The sequence below is a fragment of the Pongo abelii genome, chromosome 8 (assembly GCF_028885655.2).
Source record: "Pongo abelii isolate AG06213 chromosome 8, NHGRI_mPonAbe1-v2.0_pri, whole genome shotgun sequence".
NCBI classification, from domain to species: Eukaryota; Metazoa; Chordata; class Mammalia; order Primates; family Hominidae; genus Pongo; species Pongo abelii.
This window is the reverse complement of record NC_071993.2, coordinates 395,593-408,158: the sequence shown is the minus strand read 5'-3', so window position 1 is coordinate 408,158 and position 12,566 is coordinate 395,593. Positions and strand designations below refer to the sequence as shown.

The 12,566-nt window shown below is 52.9% G+C and overlaps 1 protein-coding gene across 12 annotated transcripts in view; it reads left to right on the top strand.

Annotated features, from left to right (window-relative positions):
• DIP2C (disco interacting protein 2 homolog C) overlaps positions 1-12,566 on the top strand; it is a 407,784-nt gene that overhangs the window by 286,934 nt on the left and 108,284 nt on the right. For all 12 annotated transcript variants that reach the window (XR_010141456.1, XM_024253580.3, XM_063727460.1 and 9 more), the window contains 4 exons: positions 7,945-8,068; positions 8,434-8,543; positions 8,712-8,814; positions 10,754-10,818. Coding sequence is in view for 11 of the 12 variants with exons in the window: in XM_024253580.3 (XP_024109348.1) it covers positions 7,945-8,068; positions 8,434-8,543; positions 8,712-8,814; positions 10,754-10,818 (402 nt within the window). In the remaining variant the exon portion in view is untranslated. The remainder of the gene's footprint in view (positions 1-7,944; positions 8,069-8,433; positions 8,544-8,711; positions 8,815-10,753; positions 10,819-12,566) is intronic.

Sequence of the window (12,566 nt, the reverse complement as noted above, 5' to 3'; positions counted from 1 at the left end):
GGTCCGGCTGCAGCTTTTGGGTTCGTACATTTTAGGGAGACATGAGACATTAGGCAATACACGTAAGACGTATGTTCATTTGGTCTAGAAAGGCGGGACAGTTTGAAGCAGCAGTGGGGGCCTTCCACGTCACAGGTGGATTCTAAGATTTTCTGATTGGCAGTTGGTTGAAAGAGTTTATCTAAAGCCCTGGAATCAATAGAAGCCAGTGTCTTAGGGTTCGGGGTTGTGGAGACCAAGGTTTTTATTATGTGGAGGAAGCCTCCAGGAAGCAGGCTTCAGAGAGAATAGGTGTAAATGGTTCTTATCAGACTTACAAAGGTGCCAGACTCTTAGTTAATTGTCCCCTGGATCAGGAAAAGGACCTGGAAAGGGAAGGAGATTCTCTACAGAATGTAGATTTTCCCCACAAGAGAGAGCTTTATAGGGCTATTTCAAACTATGTCAAAGAAATATATTTTGAGGTAAAATACTTTGATTTCTTTCAGGGCCTGCTATTTGTCATGTTGGTATCTTATTGCTATAGAGAGTCAGCTTTGTCAATCTGGAGGTCTCTGTTTTAATGCCATTGCTGGTCAACTGTGCCTGAATTTCAAACAGGATGAGGGAGTAAGGGGCACGTCCGACCCTTCCTTCCCATCATGGCTGAACTGGTTTTTCAGGTTAACTTTGGAATGTCCTTGGCTGAGGGAAGAGGTCTCTTCAGTTGGTTGAGGGGCTTAGAATTTTATTTTTGGCTTACGCTGCATACCGATGTAAGGTTTTAGTCCACGTGGATGGTTTGTTCTTCTGTCAAGCAGAGTTACGGTAATTTTAAGAGACATGAAGTGGGGTGGCTGCAGTGCAGGTCATGCTGCTGCTCCCTGTAGGAGGAAGCCAGCAGCACGCACCCCGAGGGACTGCCCAGGTCTGAACCTGCGATGTGCCTGTGCACAGTGCCCTTAAACCATCAGCTCCCTTTAGCACTTTTTTTTTTTTTTTTTTGAGATGGAGTCACTCTGTCTCCCAGGCTGGAGTGCAGTGGCGCGATTTCAGCTCACTGCAACCTCTGCCTCCTGGGTTCAAGCAATTCTCCTACCTCAGCCTCCTGAGTAGCTGGGATTACAGGCGTGTGCCACCACACCCGGCTAATTTTTGTATTTTTAGTAGAGGCGAGGTTTTGTTATGTTGGCCAGGCTGGTCTCGAACTCCTGACTTCAGGTGATCTGTCTGCCTCGGCCTCCCACAGGGCTGGAATTACAGGTGTGAGCTACTGCGCCTGGCCCCTTTAGCACATCTTTAATGCGTGCAAGGTGTGGGTGACTCTTCTAGCTCTAAAAGGCAACAATCACAGGTAGCCCAGGCTAAGAAACTTCCAGCTGTCTTTGTGGCTACTCCAGCATTAAAGTTTGTTGACTCAATATTTAAGAAAACCATCTGCCACCTCTCAGAACACACATGGGTATCTCTTCAGAGTCTGTGCCAGTTACATGGTTGCATTTCAAAGTGCCCCTTGGATGGGAAGGGAGAGAACACGGGGTTCCTTTTAGAAACAGGAAAGATGATTGCTATTTTCATTTCCTATGTACAAAGCCAGGAGGTTCATGTTTGGCCTCCTGAGTCTGCCCGTGTCTGGCAGAGGCAGGGGAGTCTGTGGTAGCTGCTATGGGAGAATGCCAGTTTCCCCCCCGGATTTGCAGCCAGCACTACACGTATGCATCAGACAGGTCAGACTTCCTGTGAGGTGCTTTCTCATCCCCTGGGTCCCATGGTCTTCACAACAGGTGAGAAAAGTGGAAGGACTGGAGGACTCCAGTCATGCTTACATGACAGCCTCAGTACTGTAGTTAACCCCAGTCCTGGGATCTAGTAAGGAGTTTACGAGGCTCCTCTTCAGCTGATGTTCATGTCAGTGGTTAGGGGCTCTCTGGACATGCTCTGAGGTCTCTAAGCAACAGTGAAAGGATGATTTGCAGGAACTTGTAGGCATGAGCATATGGTGATGGTTCAATAACCAGACACAAAACATGTATCATTGTTATTCGTAACAACTATTTCTTCTTTTCTTCACTTTAACAATTTGTATTTTTCCATGTTAAAGTGTATAGCCTGGTGTCCTCCAGTCCAGGCTGGTTTGCAGAGGAAAATGATTTGGATGAAGGTGGGGAGGTGGTTTTCCTGAGCATGTTGGAATGCTGCTCTCAGGTTGGCAGAAATGCCATCCTGTTACCTGAAATCCTAGGCATAGCTCCAAATACCAAGGTGGCATTTATTTCAGCCATGAAACATTTCACTGTAACACATGTTTAAGATTCTTTGAAATAATGAATTTAGTACCTTTGAATGGTAGTAGAGACATAAACCGTCCGTTTTGAACAGATCAGAAATCTTTCCAAGGCCACATGGCTGGGAAGCTGTGGCAGTGATGATGGAGGAAGAGGACAGCTTTCCTCCCCCACAGGAGGACCCAACAGTCCCCCTCGGCTGAGAGCCCCTTGTACCCGAGTAGAGGCTGCACGTTCACTGTGCGTGCACAGGGCAGGGTCCACATGGGGACGAGGGGCACCTTGGGGGGACTCTCTGTGGTCAGAGGGCAGGGAGCACAGCAGGAGAACGGTGTGGGGACGTCTCAGGAGGCCAGAACTTCTCACGCTGGGAGGTCCCTGGGAGGTCCCTGGGAACTTATGTGTCAATGACTGTAACCTGTGCAGGTGATGAGGACGCAGGAACAGGAAAGAGCCCCTGCCTGTCCCTCACCTCCAGGACATAGGGAGGGGCCCTCTGTGGCTACGGTTTTATCACCAAGCACCATGAGCACCAAAACCCCTCTCAGAAGAAAGGGCTGACATTCCCGCGTTGCCCTCTCTGTGCCAATATAACCCTGAGGTGACTTTGCCTCCAGATGCCTCAGGCTTTGCAGAAAGCTGTGGAGAACGCACAGACTTTAACAAGGCATTTAGAACCCTTTACTGTGCCAACCAGTGGTCATGGGATGGAATTCTAGGGAAGCCACAAGTGATTTCACAGGTGAAGTACAGAGACCCTCCCCTGAGGCCGAGCCTCTCAGGTCTAAGGACACCGTGACTTGATTTTATTTTTTAAATATTACTTTAACTGACAAGTTATAATTATATACATTTATGGGGTACAGTGTGATGTTTTGATATATGCATACAACGTGGAATGTTTACCAAACTGATTAACATATCTGTCACCTGGCTTACCTCTCATTTTTTATGGTGAGACATTTGGAATTTACTCTTGGTTATTTTGAAATGTAGATTACATTTTCATTGACTATAGTTACCCTGCTATGCAATAGATCTCAAAACATCTTTCTCCAATCTGAGGCTTTATCTCTTCTGACCAACATCTCCCCATCTCCTCCCTCCCCCCTCCCTCCCCTCCTCCCTCCCCCTCCCTCCCCTCCTCCCTCCCCCTCCCTCCCCTCCTCCCTCCCCCCTCCCCCCTCCCCCATCTCCTCCCTCCTCCCTCTCCCCCCACCTCCCCCCTCCCCCCTCCCCCTCCCCCATCTCCTCCCTCCTCCCTCTCCCCCCCTCCCCCCTCCCCCATCTCCTCCCTCCCCCCATCTCCTCCCTCCCCCCTCCTCCTCCCTCCCCCCTCCTCCTCCCTCCCCCCTCCTCCTCCCTCCCCCCTCTCCCCCCACCTCCCCCCATCTCCCCACCTCCCCCCCTCCTCCCCCCATCTCCCCACCTCCCCCCCTCCTCCCCACCTCCCCCCTCCTCCCCCCCATCTCCCCACCTCCCCCCCTCCTCCCCCCCATCTCCCCACCTCCCCCCCTCCTCCCCCCATCTCCCCACCTCCCCCCTCCTCCCCCCATATCCCCACCTCCCCACCTCCCCCCCCCATCTCCCCACCTCCCCCCCTCCTCCCCCCCATCTCCCCACCTCCCCCCTCCTCCCCCCATCTCCCCACCTCCCCCCTCCTCCCCCCATCTCCCCACCTCCCCCCCTCCTCCCCCCCATCTCCCCACCTCCCCCCCTCCTCCCCCCCATCTCCCCACCTCCCCCCCCCATCTCCCCACCTCCCCCCTCCTCCCCCCCATCTCCCCACCTCCCCCCTCCTCCCCCCCATCTCCCCACCTCCCCCCTCCTCCCCCCCATCTCCCCACCTCCCCCCTCCTCCCCCCCATCTCCCCACCTCCCCCCCTCCTCCCCCCCACCTCCCCACCTCCCCCCTCCTCCCCCCCTCCTCCCCCCCATCTCCCCACCTCCCCCCCTCCTCCCCCCCATCTCCCCCTCTCCCCCCCTCCTCCCCCCTCCCCCCCTCTCCCCTATCTCCTCCCTCTCCCCCCTCCCCCCCATTTCCTCCCTATCTCCTCCCTCCCCCCCTCCCCCCCTCCTGGTCACCATTCTATTCACTGCTAAATGCCAATGTAAATGAGCTCATGTGGCCTTGGTCTTTGTTTGCCTGGTTTATTTCCGGCAGCCTAATGTCCTTCTGGTTCAGCATATGGCAGGCTTCCTTACTCACTGAAGGCTGAATAGCGCCCACTGTGTGGCGCAACGTCCTTCTGGTTCAGCACGTGGCAGGCTTCCCTCCTTGCTGAAGGCTGAATAGCGCCCACTGTGTGGCATAATCTACTTCCGGTTCAGCACACAGCAGGCTTCCCTCCTTGCTGAAGGCTGAGTAGCGCCCACTGTGTGACGTAATGTCCTTCCGGTTCAGCACAGGCCCGGCTTCCCTCCTCGCTGAAGGCTGAATAGCACCCAGTGTGCCGGCTCTGCCTGCTCTGCATCCATTCGTGGGTCTTTGGGAACTATGGTTGATTTGTCTTGGCCCTTGTGGATAACACTCCAGTGAACGTAGGGATGCCGATAATCTCCTGGATTCCTGATCAATTTCAGTTCCTTTGGCCAAATACCCAGTAGCAAGACTGCTGGATCATATGTTAGTTCTATATTTAGGTTTTTGAGAAATCTCCATACCATTTTCCACAATGGCTGTGCTAATTTGCATTCCCATCAATAGTGTGCAAGGGTTTTCTTTTCTCTGCATCCTCATCAACGGGTATTTTTCCTCTTTTTGATAAACACGTTGTAACCAGTGCCAGCAATGTGAGGTGATGTTTCCTTGTGGGTTGTTTTTTTTTCTTTTTTTTTGTTTTTGAGACGGAGTCTCGCTCTGTCACCCAGGCTGGAGTGCAGTGACGCAATCTCTGCTCACTGCAACCTCCGCTTCCCGGGTTCAAGCTATTCTCCTGCCTCAGCCTCCTGAGTAGCTGGGATTACAGGCACGTACCATGACACCTGGCTAATCTTTATATTTTTAGTAGAGATTGGGGTTTAGCCATGCTGGCCAGGCTGGTCTTGAACTCCTGACCTCAAGTGATCTGCCTGCCGTGGCCACCCAAAGTGCTGGGATTACAGGCCTGAGCCATCGCGCCTGGCTTCCCTGTGGTTTTAATTTGTGTTTCTCTGATGATTAGTGATGTTGAGCACCTTTTCATGGACCTGTTGGCCATTTGGATGCCATCCTTTGAGAAGTGTGCCTTTAGAATGTAGCAGTTTGTTGGTCTTAGAGAACTTTTCTTGTTTTTAACTGAAAGAATCTGTTGGCTATGGTGCAAGTCAAAGTGAGGTCAGATGAGCATATTCATGTAGTTGATAAGTATGTGAATCCTAATATTGCTTCCATCTGCCAGTCCTACAGCCACTAGAAGTGTCTTCGAATAAAGACTGTGATGAGAACCTAGTTTTCTGAACGCATCCTGGGAGGATTCTTTTTATTCACACTTTCCTGAGATGTAGCACCTGTTTCCCGGAGTTGGCCTCAGATCCAGCCAGACTGAGGTCGACGCCACCTTTCCAAGGACAGAGGACTCAGGCCTGTGAGTCAGGAAAGCCACTAGTCCAGGTGCAGCCAGGTCGTGTCCTTGGGTCACCTGCAGAGGCTGTGAGGCCCACCGAGGACCCGCAGCCCTTTGCTTCAGGTGCTGTTTGCAGGGTCCATCTGTCCGGTCCCTTTCTTTGTTGAGTGTGTGTGGGCATGTGTATGTGAGTGTGAGTGTTGACTGTGTGTGTATTGTGTGTCCGTGTGTGGGGACATGTGTGTGAGTGTTGAGTGCGCATCTGTGTGTGTGCATGGGCACGTGTGTGAGTGTGGTTGTGTGAGTGTATGCGCGTGTGTATGTGGGCATGTGTGTGTGTTGAAGACTCCACGGGGTTGCCTCCCACACAGGTGTGTAGGGTGAGACATGGTAAGTGCTGTTCTGAGCACGCTGGCTAGGGCTGGGCAGAGCTGTGCTGAGGGCTGGCGTCTGACGGGGCCGCAGGGGGCACTCTACCCGTGCTGAGGAGCAGCAGGCCCAGCCTCACCTTGGCTGAATAGCAGCCACATCCTCCCAGGCCTGCTGCTCCTGTGGTTTTCAGTCTCTTCCTTATTTTTTAGGGGTCTGCTTATGTGTATGATTTTATCATTTGGGGGATTAAATCACAGGCAGACACTACCAGGGCAGGGTTTAGCGAAAGGTTGGCTCCTGGCCTGAGGTCAGCATTCCACCCACAGCCATGAGCGACTGGCCTCATCACGTGTGTGCTCCTGCCTCGGCCCGGCACTTTCTGGCTCAGCAGAGCCACCTTCCTGCTGCAGAAGCTGATGTCGCCCCACCTCTGCCCCTCACCTGTGCCCTTTACCTCTGCAGAGTCAGGACATTTGCTAATGTGATGTTCAGATTCACATTAAAGTGACTGATTAGGGCCTTACTTGAGCAAGCACCACCTGTGTGAAAAGCACCACAAGATGTCCCCGAAGTGGATTCCATCTGTCCGCCGAGCTCCCGGCGGCCAGATCTTGGGGAGCTGCCTTGCATGTGCTGGTTGGCTCGTTTGGCTATTGCTCCATGAAAATTCCACAGAGAGGCATTTTCACTGTAGATTTAAATCTACAATAAGAAAAGTACTAAACACTTAAGAGACTACAGCTTTGAAATGTTAAATCTGCCTAATTTACCCAGGTGAAAACACCACTCTTCAGCTCATGTTTTCCTGTTATCAGGGAACAGGTGGGAAGATACACAGCCAGGCCTCCGATCACCGACAGCAACCAGGCTGTGTAGGGTCCATAATTGGGTTCATGCTGAGCCATCTGGGGAGTGAAGACGGTGACTTGCTCACTACAATGTGGCATTTTTAGTTCCTGGAACCCTGGCTGTTTTGGAGCTTTCAGTTTATTTTATGAATAAAATAATGGAAAACCCGCACAGCTGGCACAGCTGGTGGGCGTAGAGAGAGTGACGCGAGTGCCTTGGCTGCTCGCCCACCTGTCTTTGGGCAGCTGGACAGGAGTGAGGACTGGCGTGGGTCTGCTCAGGTCTGACCTTCCCAAACCGGAGCTGGCAGCCTGGAGCCACCTGTACCTGGTGTCTCCAGTGGGGCTGCACAGCAGTGGCCTGTTTCAGCAAGCTTCAGTTATTTCGCTGAGACTGGGCTGCTCAGGGTGAGGAGAAAGTGAACCAGGTCTTCCTTCCTCTGGCCGAGGTGCCCTGCCTGGCACCCATGACAGGTGTGCCTTTCGTGCCTTTGGTCTTTGAGTGTTTTAAAGATCAGGCACTTGGTGTTAGTGTGTTAGTAGAAGTGTTTTTTCAGGCCCTGTCTATTCTGTACAGGAATTGTGTCGTATAATCATAGTCTTATGGAATCGGAGAGAACTAGAACAGCAGGCTCTTAATGCGACCTGCTGAACACCAGCCCTGCACTGAGCACTTTCCACACCCTCTTCTAATTTATCCCTCAACAAATCTGGGAGACGGCTGTTCTTTCTATCCCCATTTTACATGTGAGGACACCGAGGCCATGCAAGCTCACCTGTTCAGGGTCCCACAGATACCAAGCAGCAGGGCTGGGGTTGGTTCCTGGTTCTGCAGACTCGAGGGTCCGTGTGAAGGCTGGGCAGAGTGGGGCAGGTCATGGATTCACAACCCCTCTCTCTCTGTTGCCCTCTCAGGACGCAGGGAGCCAGCAGATAGGTTTCTTGCTTGGAAGCTGCGGAGTTACTGTAGCCTTGACTAGTGACGCCTGCCATAAAGGACTTCCAAAAAGCCCAACGGGAGAGATCCCACAGTTTAAAGGTATGCCACCGAGCCTCCGAGAGCTCGCATGCCCACGTCCTTTGTCAGAAGACGGGTGCGGGAATACGTCACCCCGCCTCGGTTTCAATCCTCTGTGGAATGAAACGTCAGTCACAGACCCACGACTTTTCACGCGTTCTCGTCCCTGACGACACAGCCGGGTTGCCGGCCCGTGGGGTGACGTGAGGTAACGCGTGGTGGCAGCTTGGGTGCTCTTCTGTTGATGTCTTAGATCTCATGAAATCTGGAAACACCAGAGATTCGATCTAGTTGACGTGTTTGAAAGGTACCCCATGAATCGGGAGAAATTCTACAGACCTACTTTCAGAGTAACATTTAAAAGGAACTTGTCATTTATTTCCAAGGTTGGCCAAAGCTGCTGTGGTTTGTCACAGAGTCTAAACATCTCTCCAAACCGCCCCGAGACTGGTTCCCACACATTAAAGATGCCAATAACGACACTGCATATATTGAGGTGAGTCAGCCTTGGCCTCCTCCACTGGCCCTGAGTGTGGCCTTGGCACTAACGTGTGTTTCTGGCGGTTACACGAGCGCCAAAATTCAGGGACTTAGAGAACTTCAACCAGAAAAACTGCCGTGACCTCTCAGCCCCACCTCCCTCACGCTTTCTGTCTCGTTTCAGTACAAGACGTGTAAGGATGGCAGTGTGCTGGGTGTGACGGTGACGAGGACTGCGCTGCTGACACACTGCCAGGCCCTGACGCAGGCGTGTGGCTACACGGAAGGTGGGGTGCCAGACCCTGACTCCTGGGGACCCTGGTTCTAACCGGGATGCCTGACACGAAGGCCGCATCACCCCACGAGGAGTCATGGAAACAGCATGAAGTTTGTGCCCAGCTCCGCTGACATTAACTTACTGTTGAGTTAGGGTGTCAGCTCAGTCTGCCATAGCAAATACCACAGACTGGGCGGCTTCAACAGCAGACATTTATGTCTGCACAGCGCGGAGATCTGAGGTCAGCGTGCCCTTGGGCAGTTCCCAGTGGGGGTCTCTTCCAGGTTTCTCATAGGAGGTGTAAGAAAATGTGCAGTTAGGAGCCCATCCCCACCACCCCGCTGAATGTGAATGACCTCCTGAAAGGCGTGCTCTCCACACACAGCCACGCCAGGGCCTGGGGCTTCCGCATGTGGATCTGGGGAGACGCTGTTAACGCCGTGGAGCTTCATCCCTGGGTGCACACGAGCGTATCTTTAGTTGTAAAGAAAACGCCCTTGTGTCCACCCACCCTCCCAATTGAGTCAGAGTCTCTGCAGGTCTCTGCTTCTGCGGAGAAGCATTGGTGCACGTTATATGTTTTTCTTCCCCCGGGTGGGCTGGTATGGGAGGCAAAGAGGGGAAGTGAGTGGAGGGAACCGTGGCAACCATGCTGAAATGGCACAGAGAGGGGAGGGTGCGACCCCGGGGACCCCAGAGACCCCCCCCATTGGTGCCCTGAGTCCTGCTGAGATCCCCTGAAACCTCCTGAGATGTTCTGAGATGCTGTGATGTGCCCTGAGGCCCTTTGAGACCCTTTCAGAACCGCCAGAGAACCCCCATGGCCCTGAGATCCCTTGGGATGTCCCAAGGCCCCTTGAGACCCCCTGAGATCCCCTTGACCAGACTCCTGACAGGCCACAGCTGCAGCGTGCACCCCTGCCTGGCGTCTCTTTCTGGAACTTGACGAAGCCGTGGTGGCATCTGCCGCTCTGCTGTGGAATGAAACACTTTTCGTTTTCTACTATTTTTATTCTCTCCTCATCCTCATAATCTCCCTTTTAAAAGCAGCACGTGTGTCTCGTGGGTATTCTAATGTTTGGCCATGGAGTTTTCATACCTGGGGATGCATTGCCCCCTTCTCCTTGCCTTAATAACTCCTCCAAGGTCCAGGGCGGTTGCACTTGTGGAGGTTGGGGAGGGAATGGATTTCGCTCCTTACTTCACTACTTTCAAAAGGAGCTTAGGTTGTTTCCTTTTGGCCATTTATTGTGAAAGCCCCCTGTCTGTTACCCTCCACACTTTAGCCTTTGGAAGGGGAGGTGAGACTGAGTCACATGCAGGCAGCTGCTGACCTTGGCTGGCCAGGTGACTTCGGCAGAAAGCTGGGCCTGTTCACGGGCAGTGTGCTCTGTGATAGTAAACCTCGTCAAGCACGAGCTTCTAGCACGTTTTTAGAGCCCTCCCCCATAGTCATTGAATAGATTTCCCTCCCTGTCTTCCAAATTCCAGTGCCTCCTTTTTTTATTGCAACTCCAACCTTGGAGACTTCCAGTAGAGCTGCGTAGGCCCCTGTGTTGCCAAAAATCCACCTCCTCTGTGCACACAGGGCATGCCAGTTGCAAAGCTTCCTTTCCTGGGAGAATCATGAGGAAGTGAAAAGAAATCTTTTAAAGAAAAAGTCAGGCAGGGGAAAATATATAAAAAGAGAAGGAATGCTGCATTTTAAGGCGCAGCGTGGAGAGCTAACACTGCTCACTCGTGTGTCAGGATATCTGTCTAGAAACTCCAGGGTGGCCGGCACTCAAACCGGCCTACTTGGAGTCTACAGAATTCCCACCAAGATACGGCAAAATGATATTTTTCCAAGATCTGTTATTTCCCCTGATGCAATATTGGATTTTCTTTGCATTTTGGTCTGTTGCCGCCCTGTCCTAAGTAAAAATCTCCTGACTCCCTCTGTTATGCAGCTGAAACCATTGTGAACGTGCTGGACTTCAAGAAGGACGTCGGGCTCTGGCACGGCATCCTGACAGTAAGTGAGGCCCCGGCCCTGCCTGTCCACACAGGAGTGCCCCCCCACCTGCCCTGCCTGTCCACACAGGAGTGCCCCCCCACCTGCCCTGCCTGTCCACACAGGAGTGCCCCCCCACCTGCCCTGCCTGTCCACACAGGAGTGCCCCCCCACCTGCCCTGCCTGTCCACACAGGAGTCCCCTCCCCACACTGCCTGTCCACACAGGAGTCCCCCTCCCCACACTGCCTGTCCACACAGGAGTCCCCCTCCCCACACTGCCTGTCCGCACAGGAGTCCCCCTCCAAACACTGTCCACACAGGAGTCCCCTCCCCACACCGCCTGTCCACACAGGAGTCCCCTCCCCACACTATCTGTCCACACAGGAGTCCCCCTCCCCACACTATCTGTCCACACAGGAGTCCCCCGCCCCACCCCGCCTGTCCACACAGGAGTGTGCTGGGTGTAGGAATACAAATGCCTAGATTTGCATACGTTTCACTTGTGCAAGTTGCTTCCTCCCACACTGTGAAGCAGAAAATCGTCACTGTTAGAAGACCAAGGTTGTCCACTAACGGGTTCACAACTGCACCACAAAGCCGGTTGTGTCAGCAGCCACTGGTGTTAGGGTCTTCGACACGTGGATTGAGGTTACAGCTGCCGAAAACAGCCTTCCAGGGCTCACATGGAGATCATTATCTTTCTTCCCGCACTTTTGGCATTCAGTATCTTAGGGTAACGTCAAAGGTTGGTTCATGTGTGGGTCACTGTCCCGTACATCTGGTTAGCTGGATGTTCCTGTTGTTTCTTGAGTCGGTGGGACCTGCTGTTGTGTTACTCTGCGGGGAAAAGTAGTTTCCAGATTTGCCCTTGAGGATGGCAATCTGCGTGTGTTGTAGGGAAACGACTGTCTCACAGTCACGAATGCCCTGGATGACAGTGCCGGGCTTGGTCACTTCTCGTGGGGAAGTAGCCTTGTTATTTGTTTAAGGCGGGCTTGGCCCTTAAAAGCTACGTGGAGCATGACTGCTTAGACGCTTCCCCCATCTGTTTCATATGTGGTAATTTTCACTCATTTTTCTTTTGAATAATTTCTTACGCTGAAGCTTCTTACCTTTTGGAGGTAGAAACTTCTAGTAGTTGTCACATGAGTGATGGGCATATGAATACAGGGTTTGCCGTTTCTCGGCGAACCAGAATTCATGTGAAGAGGAGCTGGCAAGCATTTCCTAGACCAAATATCTGTGGCTCCAGAGCAGCCCGGCTGGCTTCTTTCCTAGATACACACGGGTCGTCTCTCAAGTCTGGATGCTGTTAGGGAATAAGATGGAGCAGCATGGTTCCAGCACCATCCTGTGCTGGTGCAGTGGGAGCCCCGGCTTTGGGATTGGAGGACCTGGGATGAGATAGAGCAGTGTGTTCCCAGCACTGTCGTGTGCTGGTGCAGTGTGAGCCCTGGCTTTGGGATTGGAGGACCTGGGATAAGATGGAGCAGCATGTTCCCAGCACCGTCGTGTGCTGGTGCAGTGGGAGCCCCAGCTTTGGGACTGAAGAACCTGGGATAAGATGGAACAGCGTGTTCCCAGCACTGTCGTGTGCTGGTGCAGTAGGGAGCCCTGGCGCTGGGATTGGAGGACCTGGGCTTGTGTCTCAGCCCTTCCTTTCTTAGCTTTGTGACTCAGGCATGTCACACGTGTGTCTAAGTCCCTTCTCAAATCTGAACCTCGGTTTTCGTGTCTGTGAATGGGAATGACAATCCTATTTGACGT